The sequence below is a fragment of the Aegilops tauschii genome, chromosome 7 (genome assembly GCF_002575655.3).
Source record: "Aegilops tauschii subsp. strangulata cultivar AL8/78 chromosome 7, Aet v6.0, whole genome shotgun sequence".
Classification (NCBI taxonomy): domain Eukaryota; kingdom Viridiplantae; phylum Streptophyta; class Magnoliopsida; order Poales; family Poaceae; genus Aegilops; species Aegilops tauschii.
The window spans coordinates 62,363,735-62,388,426 of NC_053041.3; the positions used below are offsets into that span (position 1 = coordinate 62,363,735).

The 24,692-nt window shown below is 45.8% G+C and overlaps 4 protein-coding genes and 1 non-coding gene across 5 annotated transcripts; 2 read left to right on the forward strand and 3 right to left on the reverse strand.

Moving 5' to 3' along the window:
- The first annotated feature begins 593 nt into the window (after positions 1-593).
- On the forward strand, positions 594-7,339 carry LOC109761756 (uncharacterized). The gene is made up of 4 exons (XM_073503670.1): positions 594-1,099; positions 1,705-3,274; positions 5,314-6,825; positions 6,903-7,339. The coding sequence occupies exons 1-4, from the start codon at positions 594-596 to the stop codon at positions 7,269-7,271; spliced, it is 3,957 nt and encodes a 1,318-aa protein (XP_073359771.1). The 3' UTR covers positions 7,272-7,339.
- Positions 7,340-9,797: 2,458 nt separating this feature from the next.
- On the reverse strand, positions 9,798-10,497 carry LOC109761753 (histone H3.2). The gene has a single exon (XM_020320576.4). The coding sequence runs from the start codon at positions 10,353-10,355 to the stop codon at positions 9,945-9,947; it is 411 nt and encodes a 136-aa protein (XP_020176165.1). The 5' UTR covers positions 10,356-10,497; the 3' UTR covers positions 9,798-9,944.
- Positions 10,498-14,138: 3,641 nt separating this feature from the next.
- LOC109761743 (uncharacterized) lies at positions 14,139-15,483 on the forward strand. The gene is made up of 2 exons (XM_020320568.3): positions 14,139-14,832; positions 14,943-15,483. Exons 1-2 carry the CDS (start codon positions 14,360-14,362, stop codon positions 15,133-15,135), a joined length of 666 nt encoding a protein of 221 aa, XP_020176157.1. The 5' UTR covers positions 14,139-14,359; the 3' UTR covers positions 15,136-15,483.
- Positions 15,484-15,605: 122 nt separating this feature from the next.
- On the reverse strand, positions 15,606-18,287 carry LOC109761757 (uncharacterized). The gene is made up of 3 exons (XR_005763917.3): positions 17,808-18,287; positions 17,130-17,291; positions 15,606-16,168 (listed from the first exon to the last, which is right to left on the reverse strand). It is a non-coding gene; the product is annotated as an uncharacterized protein (transcript).
- Positions 18,288-22,992: 4,705 nt separating this feature from the next.
- On the reverse strand, positions 22,993-23,948 carry LOC109761747 (uncharacterized). The gene has a single exon (XM_020320571.3). It carries the CDS (start codon positions 23,946-23,948, stop codon positions 23,265-23,267), a length of 684 nt encoding a protein of 227 aa, XP_020176160.1. The 3' UTR covers positions 22,993-23,264.
- Between the last annotated feature and the right edge of the window lie 744 nt (positions 23,949-24,692).

Genomic DNA, 24,692 nt, shown 5'->3' on the forward strand with positions numbered 1-24,692 from the left:
TGACAAAGCTCTGTATGGACTGAAACAGGCTCCCAAGGCGTGGTACTCACGACCGAGTCAGAAACTTCAAGCACTTGGTTTTCTTCCTTCAAAATCTGACACATCCTTGTTCATTTACAATAAGTCAAATACCTCCATATTTGTTCTTATTTTACGTTGATGATATCATTGTCACAAGTTCATCCAATAAAGCTGTGCCAGGTCTACTAAAGAATTTGAGTGCTGAGTTTGCCCTTAAGGACCTGGGAGATCTACACTTCTTTCTGGGAATTGAAGTAAAAAGACATGGAGACACTCTGCATCTCTCTCAGGAAAAGTATGCCACTGATCTGGTAAGGAGAGTTGGATTGCAAGGATGTAAGCCTTCACCAACACCACTATCTAGCACAGAAAAACTGTCACTTACTGAGGGAAAACCCTTGAGTCAGGAAGACAGTACCAGATACAGAAGTTTAGTGGGAGCTCTTTAGTACTTAACTTTAACAAGGCCTCACATTTCTTTTGCTGTTAACAAAGTATGTTAGTTTCTTCATGCTCCCACCACAACTCATTGGACTGCTGCAAAACGCACAGTGAGATATGTAAAAGATACTATGAACCTTGGTCTTACTTTCAGCAAGTCCTCTTCAACTCTTGTTAGTGCTTTTTCTGATTCTGACTGGGCAGAATGTCCAGATGACAGACGCTCCACTGGTGGTTTTGCAATATTCTTTGGTCCGAATTTAATATCTTGGTGTGCAAAGAAACAAGCCACAGTGTCACGATCAAGTACAGAAGCTGAGTATAAAGCACTAGTCAATGCCACAGCAAAGATTATATGGGTTCAGTCCATGTTGAAAGAGCTTGGTGTGAAGCACACTCGAATTCCATGTCTATGGTGTGATAATCTTGGTGCTACTTACCTATCTGCTAATCCAGTTTTTCATGCCAGCACAAAACACATTGAGATTGATTTCCACTTTGTTCGAGTAAGGGTAGCTAATAAGCAATTGGAGATTCGTTTTGTGCATTCACGTGATCAGGTTGCAGATGGATTCACAAAAGCATTACCTACAAGGAGTCTTGAGGAATTCAAGCGTAATCTCAACTTGACCAAGTTGTGATTAAGGGAGGGTGTCAAACGACACACATATGCATCGTGTTACCCGGCCTAGCCGGCCTCCTTTCCTTGTACCAGAAGACTAGAGATAGGGATAGAGATAGGTAGTTTATATTCTCTATTATCTTATGTAACTAGATATCTCTTCCCTCTCTCCCAAGATTGTAACCTCAACCTCTTGTACGCTATCCAGGGAGTCGCGCCCCTGGCTATTTAACACGCAGGCGTCGCCCAGAGCTAGGGTCTAGGGTACGACGTTTCCCACAGCTCCAAGGGAAGGACTAGCTCCCAACACAAAAACCCTTCATTTTTGGAACCTGTAAGGATAATAATCGACCATTTACTGCACTAGTCATCAGACAAACTCAGAATATACTTTTCTGACCATTCAAAAAATAACTTTTCTATATAGTACTGTACAACCAATGAGTGATGGCAAAAGGAAAATTTGTTCCTGTTAATTCCTTGTTCTGCTGCGTGATACTTAAAAGTTAAAAATATAACCACATTAACTGGTCGTGCAATCTCAATCAACAGCCCCTTTCATAGAGGCAAAACACGGGTTGTAGACTTGCAGAGTGTAATATGGACTCACAGCACTGAAGTCTTTGGTGTCGCTCTCATGCTACTGCTTGTATATCTCCACCACACAGACCATTGAAGCTCACCCTGACTTCTGACTTCATTCAGAACCATAGAATTGATATCACATCCAAACAGAAGCAAGAGGATTTTATCATGGCGGAGCTCATCATCTCGGCGGTTGTCGGGGACATGGTCGGTAGGGTGATATCTCTTCTCGCTGGCCGGTTCAAAGGCCAAGGGTGCACCGACGCCAAGCTACGGAGGATTTGCCATATGCTTGTCAAGGTTCACAGTGCGGTAGAGGAGGCCAAAGGGAGGCAGATCACAAACTGTGGCACCCTCGAGTGGCTCTCGGAGCTCAACGACGGTGTGTACCAGGGCCGCTACTTGCTCGACACGGTTCGGTGCAGAGATCAGGAGCTTGAAGATGAGCATGCTGACAAGGTAGTGGGACAGCCTTTCTCTTTATCCTTGCTTAATCCTGCAAAGCGTGTGCGCGTAGCGGCGTGTGCCGTGAAGAGCCTATTGTCTCGCCATGATGTTGGTGTTGGTGAGGACATGGATAGAGTGGTAGAGATCTTGGAAACCGTATCTAGTGATCTCAAGGAGTTCATGATGCTCCTACGCAACTGCCAGCCCATCCATCGTCCTTTGGCTACTAATATCTTTGTCGAGGGGCAGATGTTTGGCCGACATGTCGAGAAACAGAGGATCATCAACTTCCTGTTGCACGATGGTGGTCCGTCAACTGGAGAAAAAGTGGGTGTGCTTCCCATCGTCGGCGACATAGGAGTCGGGAAGACCACCCTTGCGCAGCATGTCTGCGATGATGAGAGGGTGCGCGGCCACTTTCCAATAATCTTATATTCCAATCTCTCATACACGAGGGCAATGTCAAGGGGTGAGGCAGCGCTTGTTCTAGGATCCAGACACACAGTTAGAGATGCTAAAGAATTCATCGAGTCACTGCATGTACTCAAGCAGAAATACTTCACCAAGAGGTTCTTGATGGTATTTGAAGATGTTGACGCGGACAAGAAGCAGTTGCTAGAAGAGATACTGTTGATCTTAAGACATGGAAAACATGGAAGCAGGATCATAATCACCACAAACAGCAGGGCCATTGCGGCGAGCATGGGAACGGTGCAGCCAATCAGTCTGAAGGTTATGCCACACCAGGAGTATTGGTTCTTCTTCAAAGCGCACGCGTTTGCCGGCAGAGATGTCGAGGAGGACCCAAGGATGCTAGCAGAAGGCAAAGCGATTGCAAGGAAGCTAAATGGATCCTTCTTCGGAGCGAAAATCATCGGCGGGGTGCTGAAGGCTCATCCGAATCCTCAGTTCTGGCGCAGGGTGGTGAGAAGCAATATAGGGGGTTTATCTCTGTTGGGCGATGGAATTGAGTACATTGCAGATTTGACAGAGAATTTGCTACCGATCGGCGCAGACATGTGTAAGGTGACCATTTCTAAGAGTCCATATCCCTCTCAGACGGAGCTGGCTAGGTTGGTATATCAGGCAAGTCCTAGTGCTGGTGTTGTTGCATCGCGTGGTGATAACGGGTTTGCAAGAGTCTTGTTGTGCAGGTCAGTGTTGCCCTTCCAATTATTGTACTACACTGCTCATTGCAGTGTCCGCGGGCGGAACTATTCACCGGAGTTCATCAAACTTGAAAGAAGTAGATTAGCCCATCTTACTCTTACTCCCATCAAGAAAAGATTTCCTAAAATTAGTAATATATGTGTGTGAAGATCAGACAGGAAATATGCCTATTTACATGGAATTGACAAGTTGTGTTTTGAGTTGCACTCTGGTTCTTGTTTATTTCTGTATTCTTAGCTTGCTTGTGTTGCTTACCCGGTATATTCATAAAGCTAGCTTGGATAACTGTAACCTAGCCCTTGATGTGTGGAATGAAAAGTAGTGAGTCTCTTATGCGGTTCCCAGAGCTGTGACAGTAGCTTGATTATCCAGAGTAGTGTTCTGCGGGAGAACACTTGGGAACTAGTCATGAAAATCGGGTTAGAAGTTCCATTATGAGCTTTGCCGGTAGATTGATTATGTTGTTTCTGGTACTTTCTAGACGACCTTCTCTCAGGATTGGCCGGATCCTGCCATCCACTCACCGAGTATTATAGGCACATATGGTTTGGGGTTAGGTTGACCCGGGCAGCTCTGGAGAAGTGGTCGTTCTAGAAGTGTTTGGGCATTGGTCTTTAATTTTCAAACATTTGACGAGATGTACAGACATTTCAAAATCAACAAAGAAAGTTGGTTGAAGCTAAATCGGTCAACCATTTATAGGGTCAGCACAATAAGCTGTATCAGCACTAGCAGAATATGTCATCACTAACAAGTCATACCAGCCTATAAGCCATTGTCGCAAAAATATGGCAAGGGAAAGATGGATAACACTGAGAAAAGTATATTCAACTTCCTGTTGATTAGACTAGCCAATACCATACCCGGGACCCAAAACCATCCACTTGCAGTGAAGTTATGGACAAGAAAAGGTTTCTGAAAACTTCCATAGTTGCAATTGTTGCAAAAAGAGATGAATGTACACCGTATATCTCCATAATACAACTGCTTGTGCATAGAAACAATTGTTGCCTTTATCAGAAAGATAAATAGAAACACTTGTGGGGCATCAGACAAGGCATGGAGGCAAAGCTCATATGTATCAGAGAAGAGGCATTCACCTTGGTGATATCTGAGGAAATATGCTCCTGCTCGCTGCTGCATTCGCCCGGCGATGGTTTCAGCAGAGCAGGAACCCCTCTCATCTCCTCCTCTTCCTGCCTGGAAGCTCCTCCCGTTCTCGCTTCCCACAGGCAGAAGATGGACTGTCAATTGGTCTTGCAAATTGTCAAGGATGAGGGTGTCCTAAATTTACCTGAAATAAGAACACTTGTGCAGCAGCACACAGACGGTCTTCACTGATGGATTTTCAATTTCAGATACTTCAGAAGACAAGATGCCACGCCACCTGAGCCTGAATTGTACTCTACGTGTTAAACATGTAAGAAATCGCATGGAAACACAATTCTGCAAATGTGCCTATGGAAGATGACCACACAATTGTCAGGTCAACTGCACTGCAAGCACCAGTGATTAGGCTATGGCAACTGCACTGCAGTCCCTCCTTGGCTTCTAGAGATGTTGATGGTCTAAGACAAGGGCTAGGCATTCACCGCATTAGTCATCAGACAAACTCAGAATATATTTTCATATTTAGTATTCCCCTTGTAAACTTTTATAATATCTTTTAGATCAAAAGATCTTATAAAAGTTTACAGAGGGAGTACTGTACAACCAATAAGTAATGGCCAACAGAAAATTAGTCTGTTGCTTTTTGCTCTGCCATGTCCCTGCAATACTTAAAATATAACCACAATAACTTGTCGTGCAATCTACAACGACAGTTTCTTTCATAGAAGGAAAACACGTGTTATAGACTTGCAGTGCAATATGGAGTCAAAGCACTGAAGTCTTCCATGTCGCTCTCATGCTAATATTTAAATGTCTCCACACAAACCATTGGTGCTCACCTTGACTTATGGTTTCATTCAGAAACTTGGAATTGATAGAAAGGCTGGGGTACCAGGAAACTTGCGAACATCACAAAGTTGCTAGAGGAATTTATCATGGCGGAGGTCATCTTCTCGGCGGTTGTCGGAGACATGGTTGGCAGGATGATATCTCTTCTTGCCGGCCAGTTCAAGGGCCAACAGTGCACCGAAGCCAAACTACGCAAGATTTGCCATATGCTCGTCAAAGTTTATAGTGCAGTAGAGGAGGCCAAAGGGAGGCAGATCACAAACTACGGCACCCTCGAGTGGCTTTCGGAGCTCAACGACACAGTGTACCAGGGCCGCTACTTGCTCGACACGGTCGGATGCAGAGAGCAGGAGCTTGAAGATGAGCATGCTGACAAGGTAGTTGCACAACCTTTCTCTTTCTCCTTGTTTAATCCTGCAAAGCGCGTGCGCGTAGCAGCCTGTGCCATGAAGAGATTACTGTCTGGCCATGATGTTGGTGTTCCTGAGGCGATAGATCGAGTGGTAGAGATCTTGGAAACCGTATCCGGTGATCTCAAGGAGTTCCTGATGCTCCTACAGAACTGTCAGCCGATCCAACGTCCTTTGGCTACTAATATCTTCGTCGAGGGGCAGATGTTCGGTCGACATGTCGAGAAAGAGAGGATCATCAACTTCCTACTCCACGATGGTGGTCCGTCAACCAGAGGAAAACTGGGTGTGCTCCCGATTGTGGGCGGCATGGGAGTCGGTAAGACCACCCTCGCGCAGCATGTCTGCGATGATGAGAGGGTGCGCAACCACTTTCCAATAATTGTGTATTCCAATTTCTCATACACCAGAGCAATGGCTCAGGATGAGGCACCGTTTGTTCTAGGATCCAAACACGCAGTTAGAGATGCGCGAAAATTCATCGAGTCACTACATGTACTTAAGGAGAAATGCCTCACCAAGAGGTTCTTGATGGTATTTGAAGATGTTGACACGGGCAAGAAGCAGATGCTAGAAGAGTTACTGCCGATCTTAAGACATGGCAAACATGGAAGCAGTATCATAATCACCACAAACAGCAGGGCTGTCGCTGCGAGCATGGGAACAGTGCAGCCGATCAGTCTAAAGGTTATGCCGCACCAGGAGTACTGGTTCTTCTTCAAGGCGCACGCGTTTGCTGGCAGAGATGTCGAGGAGGACCCAAGGATGCTAGCAGCAGGTAAGGTGATTGCGAGGAAGCTAAATGGGTCCTTCTTCGGAGCGAAAATCATCGGCGGTGTGCTGAAAGCTCATCCGAATCCCCGGTTCTGGAGCAAGGTGCTGAGGAGCAATATAGGGGGATTATTTCTGTTGGGTGATGGAATTGGGTACATTATGGATTTGGCAGAGAATTTGCTACCAATCTACGCAGGCGTCTGTAAGGTGACCATTTGTAGGAATCCATTTATCTTTCAGACAGAACTGGCTAGGTTGGAGGATCTGTATCAGGCAAGTCCACTTGGTGATAACCGGTTTGCAAAAGCTCTGTTGTGCAGGTCAATGTTGCCATTCGAACTCTTGAACTACGCTGCTGATTGCAATGTGCGTGGGCCGGACTATTCAGCAGAGTTATAAAATTTGAGGAAGTAGCCTTTGCCCATATGCTCCCGTCAAGAAAAGGTCTGCCGATATAGGGATGTGAAGATTAGACAGGAACTATGCCTGTTTACATGGAATCTGATGCACCCGTCCCCATGGAATTGACTGCTTCGTGTAGAGCTGAATGCTCTGTTTTAAGTTGTATTATTGTTGTTTTTCTTGTCTTGCTTAAACTAGCTCCAATAACTGTAACGTGGCCCTTGATGTGTAGAATGACAGTAGTGAGTCATGTCAGTGTTCTACTGTGCATGTCAGTGTTGCCATTCCAACTCTTGTGCTACACTGCTGATTGCAATGTGCGCGGGCTGGACTATCCACCAGAGTTCATAAAAAGTGAAGGAAGTAGATTTGCCGATATTAGCTGTAACGACCCAGCTTGTAAAACCTTGTTGTTGGTAACTTGTGATCAAGTAATTTAATGCATCTCATTTCATGGCATCATCATACAGTTGCATGGTTAAAGCCCCTTTAGGTCAAAACCTTGCAAAATGTTTAAATCTGCCCTCAAATAAATGTTGTGAAGAAAATGTCATCCAAAAGTTGCTGTGGTACTTCCCTAGGCCCTGCATGTCATAAACAACCCCTCTGAAAATTCTCAGATGTCATTGACTAGTTTTAGTATTTGAAGCAAGTGCTAAATGTTCAAATTCAAAAATTGGAAGAACTGCAAAATATGTTGTTGGCGATGATTCCTGTAGTTAAAATTCATGAAAAAGATATCTGAGGCAAGTATGTTATATTATATCCCCAGTAAAATTCATTATAATCATATTTCACCTACTTGCAGTTCAAACCTGAATTGGGGGCAAAATTGAATTTGAAATTAAATAGCTGTCAAAAACTACATAGACAAATCTGGTAAAATTCATGGTGGTGTGAAATATCTTTCATAACACCTAGGATTTTTTTCTAGATTTTCTTTAGAAAGGTTTGGATCCTTAAATAAATTAAATGTAATGCATTAAAAAAGGAAGGAGAAGAAAAGAAGGCCTAAAAAACCCCTATAGGGGTGCTGAATGCTCATCCAAATTCCCAGTACTGGTGCAAGGTACTGAGAAGCAACATTGGGTGGTTGTCTCTGTTGGGCGATGGAACTGGGTGCATGCAGATTTGGTAGATAATTCTCTAAAGATCCGCATAGACATGTGTAAGGTGACCATTTCTAAGACTCCATATTCCTCTCAGATAGAACTGGCTAGCTTGGAAGATCTATATCAGGCAAGTCCTGGTACTAGTGCTGCTGTCCCGCGTGGTGATATCCAGTCTGCCACAGTCTTGTTGTGCAGATCAGTGTTGCCATTCGTGTACAGCACTGCGCAGTGAAGTGTGCATGGGCCGAACTATTTATCAGAATTCATCAAACTTGAAGGAGGTAGATTTGCCATTTTACTCCCCTAAAGAAAAGATTTGACAGTACATGTGTGTTCAGATTAGAAAGGAATTACGCCTGTTTACATGGAATCTGATGCAATCGTCCCCATGGAATTGACTGGTCCATGCAGAGCTGAATGCTCTGTTTTCATTTGTATTGTTGTTGTTATTTTTCTGTTTTTCTTAGCTTTGCTTGTCTAGAATGAAACTGGCTCGACTAACTGTAACATGGCCCCTGATGTCCAGAATGACAAGTAGCGAGAGTCTAATGTGGTGTCCACAGCTTTGACAGTAGCTTGGCTATTCAGTTGAAATTCTGTTAAGAGTACTGTTCTGTGGGAGAACAATTGGGGGTCAATGATGAAAATCCGGTTAGAATTTCCATTATGAGCTTAGCTTGATTATGCTGCGGCCGGTACTTCCTAGACGACCCCTCCCTTAGGATTGGCCGGGTCCTGCCATCCACTCGCCGGCTCTTTTTAGGTGCATATGGGTGGGTGATACGTTGACCTCCAATAAGCTAAATCAGTTCGCTATTGCTCTCTTGTAGGATCAGCACAATAAGCTGTGACAGCTCACTAATAAGTCATACAACCTGTAAGCCATCAGTGCAAATATAGCAAGGGAAAGATGGATAATGCTGAGACCGAAATCCATACACTGTTAGTAAAGCCATGAAGAGGCAATGGTTTCTGAATCTCGTAGATGCCTGAACTGAAAGGGGATGATTGTCCACATAATATATCATTTTTTTAAGGATACCGTATATCTACTGCTAGCACAAAAAAGCCTTTCGCACAGCAGACAGCATGAAAGACAAAGCTCGTATGTATCAGAGAAGATGCCTTTACCTTGGTGAAATCTGACGAAATATGCTCCTTCTCAGTGCCACATTTGCCCGGTGATGGTTTCAGCAGAGCAGGAACCCCTTTCCTCTCCTCTTCCTTGCCTGGAATCTCTCCTGTCCTTGACTCCTCACAGATAGAGGATGGACACAGTCAATTGGTCTTGCAAATTGCCTAGTAAGTGCTGTTTGCAAGGTGTTCTAAATTTACCTGATAAAATAGCTATGGGGCCGCACACAGATGATCTTTCCTGATGAATTTTCAATTCCAGGCCCAGATACCACACCACCTGAGCTTGCATTGTGCATGTTAAACCTGTAAGAAATCAATGAAAGAAACACAACTCGGTAAATGTAGCTATGCAAGATAACACAGCACATTTGACATGTCAATTGCAATGCAAGCACCAATTATTTTGTAAGCTTACATACAAGTTGTTCAGATTTTGTTCACAAATATTGAGTCAGTATACAGAGAACAAACCTCTGTCCACACAAACTTCAGATTCACTTCCAAGTTCCAACAGAGCCAAAAGCCCAAATGAGGAGTTCATCATATCCCTGTACAAACAACATGCAAAATTACTGAATCACATGGCAAAATCACAAAATGCTGTGACCCAAACCCCATCACTGCAGCAACACGCACCACGCTACATCCGACTAAAACGCCATAGCAAAATCACAAAGCAATCAAGCAGCAAACAGAGGACAAAATTAACACGAGACGTTAACTGAACTTTTCACTGCCATTTCATTTCAGCATCATGCTACATGGGAATGGGACAAGACGACACATCATATCAACACCACCGAACAGAAGACACCAGACAGGAAGCGCTACAACCCAGTAGCTTGACCGGCGGCGACCGAAAACCTAGGCGCGCTCCCCGCGGATGCGGCGGGCGAGCTGGATGTCCTTGGGCATGATGGTGACGCGCTTGGCGTGGATGGCGCACAGGTTGGTGTCCTCGAACAGCCCCACCAAATACGCCTCGGCGGCCTCCTGCAGCGCGGACACGGCGGAGCTCTGGAACCTGAGGTCGGTCTTGAAGTCCTGCGCGATCTCCCTGACGAGGCGCTGGAAGGGGAGCTTGCGGATGAGCAGCTCCGTGCTCTTCTGGTACTTGCGGATCTCCCGGAGCGCCACGGTCCCCGGGCGGAAGCGGTGGGGCTTCTTCACGCCGCCGGTGGCCGGGGCCGACTTGCGCGCCGCCTTGGTCGCCAGCTGCTTCCTCGGCGCCTTGCCGCCGGTGGACTTGCGCGCCGTCTGCTTCGTGCGGGCCATTGGAGCCGGAGGGGTTTGGGTGTGGGTGCTTCGCCGGCGAGGGATTTGAGTTTGGGTGGAATGGGACGGAGGGGGCGGCGGGGCTTAAATAGGAGAGAGTGGTGGGCGGGGATCGGGAATTTTCGGGGCGAGAAGCCGCGCGGCGTCGGGGTGGTGATGGGAGGCTGGAGGAGGCAGATAAGGTTTGGATCGTTGGATGGGTAGAGAATGGACGGATGGGATGGGTTTCCGGGCTGAGCACGCGGATCGTGGGGAACGGGTCCGTGGGATGGAGGTTGGTGTGACGTGATTGGCTGGTTTTTTCTTTAAGAAACTCGTGATTTTCTTTTTGAGCAACCAAGAAACGATTGGCTGTTCACGGGCCGGGGCGGGCCGGGTTTCGGTCCGGCACTTGCTCAAAATGCAAAGCTGGGACCCACTCTGTCCGGTCCATGGCCCGTATAAATGCCCGTTTACCCCTAAAGACAGGTAAATGCCCATTTTCTCATTTGAAAATGATAAATAAAATATATTTGCAATTAAGTAACGCTGCATCTTGCATATATTTTATATATTATCCCAACATAGCATGTCTAACTGTCTTTCTTTATATCGGGCTCTGGACTGTGAAAAGTGAGGCTTGAACCTGGCCTAAACATCGGTCTACCCATTGTTAAGAGGGTCCGTGAGTGGCGTGGGGTGTGCTATGACGATGCATATTATATTTCCTCTTAGAGAATACACACCATACCATTCAACTATGAACACCATTCAATATTCCAATGGAACATACATCATGTGTACATAAAAAAAGCTAAGGAAAAAAAACATGGCCACTTCCATAAGCGGATTGCTACAATCATAAATAATAACCTAAAATGATAAGTGGCAGACGTATGGCATGAAGCACTATGACACCGACTTTTTTACAACTAAAGTTGACATCCGAAAAGAAAAACAAACCCCGAAGAAACTGAAACTTGTCATCCAAAAAGAAAGTTGTCATGCTTGACAATTAAAGTTACCATAAAAAAATATTCGGTGTGCCATGTGTTCGTGCCACATGTGTGGCACACTTATCAGGGTCCAATAATAATTAGTATTACACAAAAGATCGTAAGTTTTTTCCTTGCATTGATTTTGACTCCCACTAGTTCCACTCAACTTGAAACATGTGGTCCTATAGTATAACTATAGTGTAGTCACAGTGTCAGGTATGTGTCACTTCATGTGGGTTAGGCAAAGGCGCTCGACATTGGACAATATGTTGGCATGGGACCTCTTCACACAAGGACTGTTATTGCGTAGTTGTGGTTGTGGGCTTCAATGCATGGTGGCGCCTTCTAGTAAATTTGTGGCTGCGTTGGATGGCGGTTTTGTTGGCAACGTGATCTGAATGTGATTTCTCTCATTTGTCGATGCATTGTCACCTACCTGTCCATGCATTGGTCACTGTGACTTTCCTCCAGATTTGGCGATGCTCAAAGTGATTTTCCTCTGGGGTTTTTTTCTGTTGTCATGGTGGTGAAAATGGACTAGTGGGAGAGTTCATTTCGGAATAGCCGTTGTATTGGAGATGGATTCTGGCGACGGATCTGGAGCGCGCGCAGCTGCTCCGTTCTTGATCCATTCCTCAACGATGCACTGCGGTGAAGTTACGGCGCCCTCCGACGGTTTCGAGCGTTGGTGACTATGCGATGGCCTCGACCAATCCATTGTTCACCTTTGTGGTCGAAGGGCGGCCACATTCCTCCCACAATGAAGCCAAAAGAGAGGCACATCGACCTTGACTCAGCTTCCATCTCTCCTTCATATGACATGTGCTTGGCGGAGGAGCGATGGTGGAGTCCACTTCCAAGTGGTTGCGGCCCCGGCGAAGTGGAGTTCGGCTTGGTGTCAAATTCTAGGCGAAGGATCGCACTGCAAATTGCAGCTTGTGCCTGGGGTATTTTATGTAAAGTTCCTACACTGAGTTGTTTCCTTTCTTCAAGGGTCCTTGTGAGAGCTTTAATCTTTGCATAATCAGTGAAGTTGCTCCTCGGTCCTTCTCAACCCGACTACTGTTCAAAAATAATAAAAAGTGTTCGCTGATTCAAAAAAATGATCCTCATCGTTTGTTTTGTTCTTTTTCACGTTTTTTGTTTCATTTTTTTTGCTTTTTTTTACACTTCAAGTATTCAAAATAAATATATACAAAAATCACTCTACATCATACATTTGAAAAATATTGACCAAGCGTTTGAAAAATGTTAAATGTTTATAAAGAAATTTTTTATCATGTATACCAAAAGTGTATAGAAAAGAAAATATGTATTTAAAAAAATGTTAATCAAGCATTTCAAAAAATGTTGAACAAGTGTTCGAAAAATGTTAATCAAGCATTTGGAAAAGGTTAAATGTATATAGGAAAAATGTTGACTATGTTAAAAATGATGAAAACATTTGATCATATATATAAGAATGTTAATCAAGCATTTGAAGAAATGTTGAACAAGTATTTAAAAAATGTTAATCATGCTACTTAAAAACGTTAAATGTGCATAGAAAAATGTTGTCCATGTATGGAAAAATGATAGGAAATTTTTATCATGTATATAAAAATTTACTCAAAAACTTGAAAAACAATGTTGAGCAAGTATTTCAAAAAATTTAATCAAGCATTTAAAAAAATGTTAAATGTGTTTAGAAAAATGTTGACCATATGTTCGAAAAATATTAATATTTAATTTAAAAATATTAATTAAGCATTTGAAAAATTGTTAACGTGCATAGAAAAATGTTGACCATGTATTATAAAATGTTAATCTTGTATTTAAAAAATGGTAATCAAGCATTTGGAAAAGTTTAAAAGTGTTTATAGAAAAAATGTTGACCTTGTATTCAAAAAATAGTAATCTTGTATTTAAAAAAGGTTAATCAAGCATTTGAAAAATGTTTGAAATGTGCATAGAGAAAATATTGACAATGCATTACAAAAATTTGTAATTTGTATTGGAAAAATGTTAGACGTGTATTAGAAAAATGTTGTTGACAAAAAATGCAATAAAAACCAAAAGAACAAATAAAATTGAAAAAGAAACAAAATGCAAAAAAGAATAAAAAAGCAAGAAGAAAAAAGAAAATAAAAGAAAAGAAAACGAAAATAAGAAGAAAAAACAAAGAAAACCGGCTGGAATCGTCTCAAGTAGGACGCGCCCCTACTAGTTACCACCAACGGGACTTGGGCGGAGTGCTCTATTTATTACTTTAACTGTGGCGCGCGAATGTGCTTATTGCGAGTGGCTGCAACTGCCTGCACGTGTGGTTTTGGGTTGTATCACTTGTTCTTTTTAATCGAAACAAGCCGGTATGTAATTAAATTGTCGAATCACTAACTCAGGCCCATTGTCGAATCCAACTCAGCAATTGTCGAATCCTACTCAGCCGAAAAGGGGGTACTTACGTGCGGAACGAGCCAATCTGGTCTTTGATAATAAAAGAGATAGACGGACTGGTATGAAATCAGACGCAAAAAAGGAAAGAAAATAAAAACCAAGCCGGTATATCCTACCCGGCCGCAGTTGCAACAGCCAACAGCTGCCGGAGTGTGCATCGTCGTCGCCAGTTGATGACACGAAGCAGCCCTTATTAAGCCCTGCTCCAAATTTGGCGCCAAGCCTACCCAAACTTAGCGACCACCAACTCATCTTCTATTTTACGTCCCGCTCGCGGCGCAGCCGACGGTTCCTTCCATCCCACAAAACCCCCGCCACCATCGCCATTGATCGACCGCCTCCTCCGACCCACAACACCATTAACCCGAAACGGAGGGGGCGCTGCCCATCGCCGCTATCCACCCATCCCGAGATCGAACGGCGCCACGCACGGCGGCGACGGTCACATTGCACATTGCACGCTCCGCCCACGCCGAGGGAGGCCATCCATCGGCCTAGCATCTCTCAAGGTCCGACGGCCGCGGTCCCAGCCCCGGCCGTCGGTGCGCATTCGCCTCCGTTCTTGGAGAAGCTAGCTAGCGGCGAGCGAGCATGGCGTTGGGACTCCGGGAAGGCGGCGCCGGCGAGCTGCAGGGCAAGGAGGGTAGCGGTGAGGCCACGGCGGCGGCTCCGGCGTACCGCTACGCCGCGACCGACTCGTTCGCCTACGATGACATGCCGCCGCTGCCGCAGCAGATGGACCGGCAGCCGTCCGTGGTGCTCGGCGGGGAGGGGATGCTCGGCGACGGCCGGATCCCGGCGTCCGTGTTCGAGCGGGACACGTCGGAGACCGGCAGGGACTGGAGCATGATGTCCACCGAGTCGGTGTTCGGGCTCCAGGTCGCGCCCTCCTGCGACTTCACCGGCTACTTCCTCTCGCACCCGGAGCTCATGGACATCGCCACGCCGCCCCGCGACAGCTCCGCCGACGTCGCCCGCCCCTCCGCCACGTCCACGCCGCGGCAGTTCAACGCCGTCCCGGAGCTCGGCGACGCCGCCCCGAGCTACTCCTTCGCCTTCCCCAAGTACGCCACGTCTTTGGTCACTTCTTTGTTCTTTCGCATTACATGCACGTTCGTTCGGTAAAATTCCGAGCTAATGCACAAGCACAACGCTTGCTCGATCATATGTGCAGTCTGATGGAGGACAGGAGGTACAGCTCCAAGAAAGCTCGGCAATCTATCGACATGCCGCCGACGCCGAGAACGGCAGAGTCGGGGGAGCCGGCAGCAGAGACGACGGCGCCGGAGAAGGCAAGCAGCAAACCGGAAGCGGAGCCGGAAGCGCCGAAGGGCGGCATGTTCTCGTGGATGCCCTGCTGCTCTTGATAAACACCGTCAATGGATCGCCGGCGGCAAACACCGGCTAGGAGGGACGCTCATCGTGTCCGGACCGTCACCGGCAACATTAGCTCGAGCAGTCGGAAATGGCGGCCAGAGACAGGAAAAGGAAGTGAGAAATTATGGATCGATTCGAAGGACAAAAAACACAATCAAAACCAGCTTTTAAATTTTTCTTTGCCCCAGAGTGGTGTCTTGTAATAGATTGCTTCCCTTTTTGGTCACAAATGTCGTCCACAACGATGAAGAATTTGAGATTTCTGTGAACTATCCATTTAACATTTCAGATCTTCTGAATGTATATAACCAGAGGAAAAACAGGTTAAATTCATGTAAGGTACTGTATCTACCTAACTAGATGCATGACATTTATCTGTGCAAAAGAAACCCCTTCCACAATACGGAAACCAGCACAAAATGCTGGTATCAGATTCGTCACCGGTTCACGACACCCGGAAAACTATCTTAACCTCCTTCAGCAAGTTCGTGTGGAAATGCAAGGTAGATTGCAGTGACTTGAAATGACGCGAATAAAGGAGCAATTTATACAAGTTCAATGCCAACCCAAGCTCTCCACAGCAGTAAAAGTATTATCTGCTTGGCCCTTTACAACACACAGAACAGGCTTCATGGACACATACCATTGAACTAGGGTGACTCACTACTGGCTGCTGGAGACCGGAGCGCCATCTTCACTCTGCACACCTTCAATGGCCAGAATTTTCTTAACAACTTGCTTGGGTATATCAAGGTCATCCTGCATGCAGCGTAGCAACGGGTGCGATAAGATGATGCATATCTGGCGGAACAGGACCCGAGCAAGCCCTTGGCCGCTCTCGAGAATGTAGCCCTCGTACTGGCTGACATGCTCAAGGGCATCAACCAGCGCGTCATACACGTTTTGTGGGCAGTTATCAGCAGTAGGCTTGTCGTGCAGATAGACTATGTCCATGGTGAAGTTCTTTGGCTTTACGGGCCACTGATGGTGGGGCTTGGTTGAGGACCGGCAGTAGATGAGTACCTGGAACAATCAGTTCTCATGGAAATCAAAACCAAGTCGCAATCCACAAATAACAACAGCAGACACACACAAAGCAGTACTGTACTATATAGGACACATCTTATATGTATTGTTAACCTCCTGTGCACATCAACCTGCCGGGCCATTCCAGTTTAGAATCGCACTTGCATTTTATACATATATCATGAGATGCAGTAAGCCTTCTAAAAAAGGAATTTCTAAAATGATATCAAAACGTTCTCCACCAAAAGCAGTTTAGAATTGGATTGTTAAACTTATACATTTTATAAGTTTTGTCAACCCTCTGTTGACACCAACCTACAGTGCCTTTTCAGTTTAGAATTGCACCGCATTTTATACATAACACAAAACGCAGTGAGCTTTCTACAAAAGAAACTTCTGAATGCTATCAGAACATTCTCCATCCAAAATAGGTAGATGGTAGGCTAGGTGATGCAGAAATACAGTGCAAATGATCTCAAATAGTGCACAAAGCACTGGACACATTGTTATCCAAAAGGAAGATTGGTGTGGGCATACAACAATCAACAGATGACCCTAGTACCTTTGATAAGAAGTACAAGTGGGTATCCTACACTTTGTACACGCAGGGTCCCATAATGGTTATCAACCTGTTAACTATTTCATCTTGGGGATATCAGAACTACTTATTAAGCAGTTTATGATTGATGTTTTATGCTATGCCAGGACATTAGATGACAAGTGGTGATGTGGAATTGTGGATGACCAACGCCAGCCTGCCCGGGACTTACATGCCCTTGTGTCGAAACACATTATTACACAGCATTGTTTAGAAAAAACATTGCCACAAAGATATGTCAATTACTGGCTTCCCACATGCTTAGAAACAATGCCATTTCTGCCTGGTGGTGGGCTAGTTACCATTGCTAGCAAGACAGAAAATGTTACCAGCAATTAGAGCAACTTGCAGCAAGCTTACCACTCTAAGTAGTCGCCCTTGCGTTTCTGCCCTTTTCCCTTCCTCGTACGCTATCTTGAAGAGATGAGTGAGATCAGCCACTGCATATCTCGTTTCAGTAGCAGCCAGGGACCGGATTGTCTCAATTGAAGAAGCAGCATCACTGGTGAATTCTTTGCTTATCTTAAATTCAGAATAAAACAAGTCAATCCCCAGTTCACCATCACATTGTAGAAGCAATATATGAGAGTAACCCACAAAGCTCAAATCAAACTACAAACTTAACACTTAACTTCAGAATAACTAAAGGCAATCCCTCAGTTCATTACCACATTGCAGAAACAACTTCTGGAATTCATTAATCCACAGCACTAAAGGCAATCTAAAGAATATCAGGAAACTAGCATCGGTTAATCAATAGGGGAAATTCTGTGGGGACAACACTTAATTCTTGTTCAGTTGGGGAAAATTTGGGCAAGTACTCAGTTCTCATGTCCATTTCTTGGTGTATTCGGATTCGGCATTCAAATGGGCAACATCGTAAATCATTAAGCAACAAGATCTTCAGTGAGTGGCAAAAATTCGCACACATGAACTGAAACCGTTAACCCTAGAAATTAGGGGGCGTGTACTGAAGCACTCCTCGTCTGGTTATCTGACCGAGAGAGTGAGGAGACAAGGAGGGCGGTAGAGTGCTACCAAGGAGACGGTGTCGCGGAGGGAGGCGAAGGCGAAGCGGTGGTCGGGGCACATGGTGAGCTTGCTGTGGAGGAAGAGCATCAGCGCCTGCTTGACGGCGTCCATCCGCCTGACCGCCGGGCGCGCGGGGCGGGGGGGCGCCGCCGGATCCATGAGCGCGCCGGGGCCGGGGGAGCCGGTGGAGCCGGAGGAGGCGGGGGACGCGGACGCGGCGGCGACCTTCATCTCGGAGCGCGCCTCGGCGTCCACGTCGACGCAGAAGAGGATGTCCTCCAGCGGGAGGCGGCTTGGCGGCAGCGAGAACTCCGGCGAGGTCGCCGGCGGCGCCGCGGCGGCCGCGCCGGAGGAGGAGGAGGAGGAGGAGGACGGCGGGACGCCGTGGCGCGGGGCGTGGTCCATGGGGGGTGGATGGATGGATGGTCGTCGGGATCGGGTGGGGGTGGCCTCCGAAATGCCGGACTCGAGGGGTGCTTTCACTATTTGCTCGCTTCTTGTGACTGAATTTACAAATTTGTATCCTCCTCCCCCCTTGCAAACTTTTGGGTTGTTCAAAATGTTTTACATTTATTAAAAAATGGTTTACATTACATCTTGTCCATTTTTACGAACCGCCGGTTTTTACTAGCTATGATAGCTAGATTTTCTCCTCCTAGTCTTTGGATGGATCCTGCCCCAAATGCGGTGGTGTCCATATTTGTAAATGATGCAACGGTTCTTGCGAATGAATAATGGAGGAGTGGTTTGTCAAAAAATGCAGAATAGAATTGACTTGGCTTGTAAGTGGTATAGAAAACCCATACGTCTTCGATCAAACAGAAACCATGGGTATGTTCGCCGCCAAATGAAAACGTATGTGTGGACAAACCCGACCCGACCCAATGGATCGTCATCATTCGTCGCACTCAAGATCGCATGGTGTCTATGACATGATCGGTAGTCTTATGTCTTGTCCATCCCGGGCCGCCTGCTTGACGAGGCGATCGGTTATGAATGACACTTGCGGCCACCCTCGACGAATGTTATTGTTCTCAACAGCTTTGTGGCGTCCATGCTGGCCAGGTTGGCCGATGATGCCCATGTTCCTTGTAATGTGTGTGGGGTTGTTTTTCCCCATTTTTTTAACAATTTTAGACAATTCTTACTCCTTTCTTAATTGATGAAACAGGCATGTCTTCCGCCTCATTTAAGAAAAAAAAAATCATAATATGCCTTTATTGGGTTTAAGTATTCTTCGAGGCAAGACTTCTATCTGAGAAAAATATCTTGATTCCAATTATTACCAAAACATGTATAGAAGAAATAGAATGCACATTGCATAAGAATTTAGTGTTCCTTTTCGTGAGTATAGTTTTCGAAGGAATACAAATTTCATCCCCAACCCTTTACCCTTTGTCTTACCATTTTCTCTCTCGAATCGAACCTACCATTTACTAAATTTTAAAACTTATATCCACATTTAACCCTTGAGTTGCCACTATGTATCAAAGGAGACACAATCTAAATTTTAAAACTTATATCCACATTTAACCCTTGACCGAGTGATAAGTTGATTCCGGTTGCGCATGAGTGAGGACAAAGTGCGGGGCCAGTCTAGATCGCAAGCGCAACGGCCAGGAATCGATGGATTTGACCAGGGCGTTGCAATTGGTATCAACGTCGGCCCTCGCGGTTACACGGGTGTGTGCGGGTCGATGATGCATACATGGGGCATGTGTGGATGGTGGCACCAACGCTCACATAACTGTGCCAAGAGAGAACGTTCCTGCTAGGCCGACGGGGACGTTGACTGCTTTGAGGGGTGTGTATGTGACATCCTGAAGGATAGACCACTCATACAAACAAGGTGCACCTTCTCAATTCGAGGATGGGTGACCGAGTGAGAAGTTGATCCTAGGTGTGCATGAGTGAGGACACAGTGCGTAGGAAAGCCTAGCGTTTGTATGTGGGACCAGTCTAGATCCCAGGCGCAACGGCCATGAACCAGTGGGTTTGATCAGGGAGTTACAGGCAACCATGTGGCATCTCAATTTTGTGCCACATTGACATGTCATGTGAGGCCACCCTATCAAATCCGAAAAAGTTTTATCAATCTTATAAGTTTTGTAATCATGCACAACCAGTGACAAAAAGGCAATCAATCTTAATAGGTATTGTTTGACACCTTCCGGTGTTTCATGGATGAAAAAAAGGAAATTACTAAGTAAGTGTAAGAAAACAATAGTATCCCAGGCAAGCAGTTTGGTTGTAAAAAAGGAGTGAGGCCGGGGTCCTTCTTTCTCCTCTATTTTTTGTCTTACATGCAGACTTTCTCTAGACAATCTTGAATAATGCAATGCAAAAAGATATTTTGAAAGCCCCAATTACCTCTATTGCACGCCTTGACTTCCCTGTGCTGCAATATGTTGATGATACCATCATCATGCAGGCATACCCAACACAACTCTATCAACTAAAGGGACTCATGATTCTCTTTTCTAAAGCATCGACTAGAAGTCAACTACCAAAAATCCAACATGCTTCCCATTAATATTCCTGAAAATGACATGCATGCTTTGTCCCACATTTTGGAATGCAAGCATTGGACCTTCCCTTTTACTTAGTTGGAGTTCCCCACAGCTGTAATAAACCAAAGATGGAAATTTTCATGCATGTTATCGAGAGAATTCAAAAAAGACTAAATTGCTCACAATACCTGAGCTATGATGGCAGACTACTAATTGTTAATGTTGTGCTTTCCTCTTTGCCCACATTTCTCATGAGTTGCATGCTTCTATACAAAGGTATTATTGAACAAATTGACAAGTATAGGAGACACCGCTTTTGGAGAGGCAAAGATTTGGAGAAGAAAAATCCACCACTTGCTACCTGGGAGTTAGTTTGCAAACTAAGTGATCAAAGTGGATTAGGGGTGCTTAATTTGCAAACTCAGAACATATGCCTCTTTCTTAAGATGGTGCACAAATTCTCCTCAATCATTTGGATCTCTCATGAGTTCATCTAATGTAGGAATCATACTTACCCCAAGGCATTACTGCTAGATTAACATTTTTGAAATGCTTGATTAACATTTTCAAATACTTGTTCAACATTTTTTTCAAATGCTTGATTAACATTTTTATATACATGATCAATTTTTTTCACCATTTTTAATACATGGTAAACATTTTTTCTATACACATTTAACATTTTTCCAAATACTTCTTCAAATTTGTTTCAAATGCTTGATTAACATTTTTATATACATGATCAGAAAAATTTATCATTTTTAATACATGGTAAACATTTTTTCTATACACATTTAACATTTTTCAAATGCCTTATTAACATTTTTATAATACTTTTGCAAGAATGTTTTCAAATTCTCAATCAACATTTGTATATACGTGATCAAAAAATTTCATCATATTTTTAATAAAAGGTCAACATTTTTTTTCTATACACGTTTAACATTTTTTCAAATGCTTGACTAAAAAATTTCAAGTACATGTTCAACATTCTCTCATATGCTTGATTAACATTTTTTAGAATACAAGATCAATTTTTTTCATACACATTTTTTAATACACTTTTCGTATACGCGATAAACATTTTCTCTATACAATATTTAAAATTTTCCAATATTTTTGTAGAGTTTATATAATATATATATATAATATTTATAGTATAAACAAAAGTAAAATAATTAAAGCAAAAAACGAAGACATAAAACATACAAAAAAAAAAAATACCGAGTTGTAGCCTCTCGCGTGGTTGGGCCTACCCAGTTCGCCCTCCCCTTTAGCAAAGGTTCCTTATGTCTCGCGGAATGCGAGATACAGGGGTGCCCATGATGAAGGACAACAATGGATGGTTATACGTTTGGTAGAGGTTTGTATGTGTGTGGGCTGTGTTGGGCCAGGGGTGAGTGAGGCGTTCATGCCCGTGGAGGGGGTTAAAAATTGTCCTCCACATTTGCTGACCAAATTGTCCTCCACATCTGCGGTGGCATGGTGCACATGGGCACTGGTAGATGAGGAGCTAGCTCAGATGTTGGTTGCAACTTCCGAACCTGATGCAAAAAATTGGCTCTTCACTCTCATGGAATCATGCTCACATACAACATTTATTAAGATCGCGGTAACACTGTGGGCGATTTGGTCAACACGGCGAAAGGCGATCCACAAAGGAGTGTTTCAAAGCCCTCAAGCTACTAATTCGTTCATTGCCAGGTTTATTCTTGAGCTTGAGATGGTACAAGAGGGCGAACCAGTCTTGAACCAAGCTGGGGGCGAAGCTCATACTGTTCTTGATCGACGACCCAAAGCACCACCACAGGGACATGCGAAGATCCACGTCGATGCGGCATCAAGACAGGGCACGGAGGAGCCGCAGCAGCAGTATGCAGAGATACAGATGGCACTTTCTTGGGGAGCTCTGCCCTTGTCATCGCCGGAGTAGATGACCCAGCCATAATGGAGGCAATTGCGTGTCGGGAGGCGCTGGCACTAGCGGAGGACCTACACATACAACACTTCGTCGTCTCGTTGGACTCAAAACAAGTTGTTGCCGACATCATAGGCAAAGGTAGAGGGAACTATGGAGCTATAATTAGTGAGATCAACACTAGAGCTAGTTTATTATTTCATTGTATTTTTCAGTTTGAAGGTAGTGCTTCCAATCTTGAAGCACATAGGTTAGCCAAGTTGGCACTTTTTTTGGCTTCGAGACGCCACGTCTGGTTTGGCCAATCCCACAACCTGAATTGTATCCCACACCATGTGGCTTTTGCTGAATAAAACTTGGCTTTTCCCCTAAAAGAAAAAAATCTGCGGTAAAACCTATGAGCTGCTTATGGCAGTTCAGGCAACGCCCGATAGATGTGTCAATTCTTCATTTCTTCATTGGTGGCATCGTTTCGGAATGTGCAAATTTGCCATGATTCTAAGGGGGGTGTAGGCCATGCCACCATCGAAGACGACGTTGTTTTAAATCTTTTGTGTTGGCCCACGTGTGACAGTGTGCATTCTCTGTGCCTTGTCATCGTGTTGTTGCCGAATCCTGTGTGACGTTTTAATAATCCCGTCAATTAAAAAAATCATAGACCAATAAGAAGCCTTGCAATTTCCCCTTATTGTACTTGCATGAAAAGGGAGCAAGTAGTAGCTGTGGAAGCAACGAGAGCGTTGTAAACTTGAAGCAGACCCCTTATTGTGTTTATTAGGATGATCAACATTTGCAGCCAGAAAATATAGAATATGTAATGTAATTATCACCAACACAATCCGCACCCCCCCTCACTTGTTCGAAAGATCAACCGATCACCCATGCATTCATCTCGAAATCCGCCAAAAACAAGAAGATGATCAAATGCACGTACGCCCACGATGGATGCAGCCCTTCATCACCACTAGCATAGCAGACAGCTTCTTCCTCCTACGCACGACGTATGTATGTATGCACTGCATGCAGCTTCCTTGCTCACGATTTATAGTAGGATTGCATTGGGGGAGGCTCGGGCAGGGGCTGGTGGACGGAGAAGGAGTTGGACCGGGACACGGGCCGGGAGTAGCTGGACCGGCGGAAGGCGCCGACGGTCATCTCGTCCGCGGCGTCGGCGGCCGCGTCGGGGTCGGCGGCCTCGGCGTCCCTCTCCCCGGGGATCTTGCACTTCCCGCCCAGGATGATGGACTTCTTCCACAGCGTGTCCTCGGGGTCGTCCTTTTCCTTGTGGCGCGGCTCCAGCTTGCTCAGCTTCATCTTGTCCGGGATGTTGGCGAGGCTCTTGCCCACGTTCATGGACATGCTCTTGCCCACGCCCATGGACATGGACACGGACAGCTTCCGCCGCGACGTCGTTTTGGGCAGCGGCGGCGGCTCGATCGGCCCGTGCGTGGCCAGCTGCGGCGGCAGCGTCACCACCTCCTCCTCCCCTTCCGCGCCGCCCTGGCTCCCGGAGGCGTCGGAGGCCTGGGCGTCCGCGGCGGGCTCCTGGCTGACCGCCTTGGGCTTGCGGCCGCACGCCGAGCACATGGTCGAGGCGATCGCCACGGTGGCCGCGACGCACGCCACGAACAGGGACAGCGAGACGGGGTCGTGGCCGCCCAGAGAGGGGAAGGGGAAAAGCTCGACGTCCCGCGGCGGCGGCGGCGACCACCTTACCATCGTCGTCCCCGGCGGGGCGAGGAGAGGCTTGCTCGGGGGTGTGGACGAGCTCCTCCTCCTCCGCCCGAGAGAGGCTGCGGCTCGTCGGAGGCGTCCTCTCTTTCCCGCGGGGAGCAAAGCCTCCCGTTTCCAAATTGGGAAGGGGGGAAACGGCCGGTTAGGCGTTCAGGCTGTGTGGCCGAGGGATTGTACTGGTTTGCCTCTTAAATTGGGCAAAACTAATTTTAGAGATAAAAAGACAACCTAAACATGTTGGAGAAAAATAGGGCTTGCACCGGCGTAATCTTTTGTCAGTTTAGCCGTAATTATATGTAGTAATAAGTACAACAAAATCGCTTTTTCAAAAAGAAGGATATCCTCGGCCTCTGCATCAGGACGATGCATACAACCATAAAATGTAAACTCACATACTCCAATGTCATAGTCGTCGTCCCCGTGATGGATAACGCTTCGCTAGGGCTTCCCAGCCCGGGCGATCAGGGGGCGATCCCCACGCCGCCACCGCCGCCGGACGTCGCTCCGGCCAAGTGTGGCCCTCCCTCCGCCCCCCTGCCCGCGCAGGATGCCGGAACAGCAGCGGCTTCGTCCGCCCTGCGATCGCGCGGGCTTATAGTCGTCGTCGATCATGCCGTGTTCGAGATGGAAAGTGCCAATGGGCTTCCTGACTCCCCACGTTGGAGGGGCTAGATTTTCTCGAACCCTTCTGCAAGGGAAAGCTGGATCGGACTCCCTTAATACCAAAGG

Bases quoted from the DNA above. Each gene is read 5' to 3' on its own strand.
- LOC109761753 (XM_020320576.4), bottom strand. From the start codon at position 10,355: ATGGCCCGCACGAAGCAGACGGCGCGCAAGTCCACCGGCGGCAAGGCG.
- LOC109761743 (XM_020320568.3), top strand. From the start codon at position 14,360: ATGGCGTTGGGACTCCGGGAAGGCGGCGCCGGCGAGCTGCAGGGCAAG. The intron at 14,833-14,942 runs GTACGCCACGTC...TCATATGTGCAG, and splicing joins TACTCCTTCGCCTTCCCCAA to TCTGATGGAGGACAGGAGGT.
- LOC109761756 (XM_073503670.1), top strand. From the start codon at position 594: ATGAACCTTGGTCTTACTTTCAGCAAGTCCTCTTCAACTCTTGTTAGT. The intron at 1,100-1,704 runs GTGATTAAGGGA...ACAGCACTGAAG, and splicing joins AATCTCAACTTGACCAAGTT to TCTTTGGTGTCGCTCTCATG. The intron at 6,826-6,902 runs TAAAATTTGAGG...TGTGAAGATTAG, and splicing joins CGGACTATTCAGCAGAGTTA to ACAGGAACTATGCCTGTTTA.
- LOC109761747 (XM_020320571.3), bottom strand. From the start codon at position 23,948: ATGGTAAGGTGGTCGCCGCCGCCGCCGCGGGACGTCGAGCTTTTCCCC.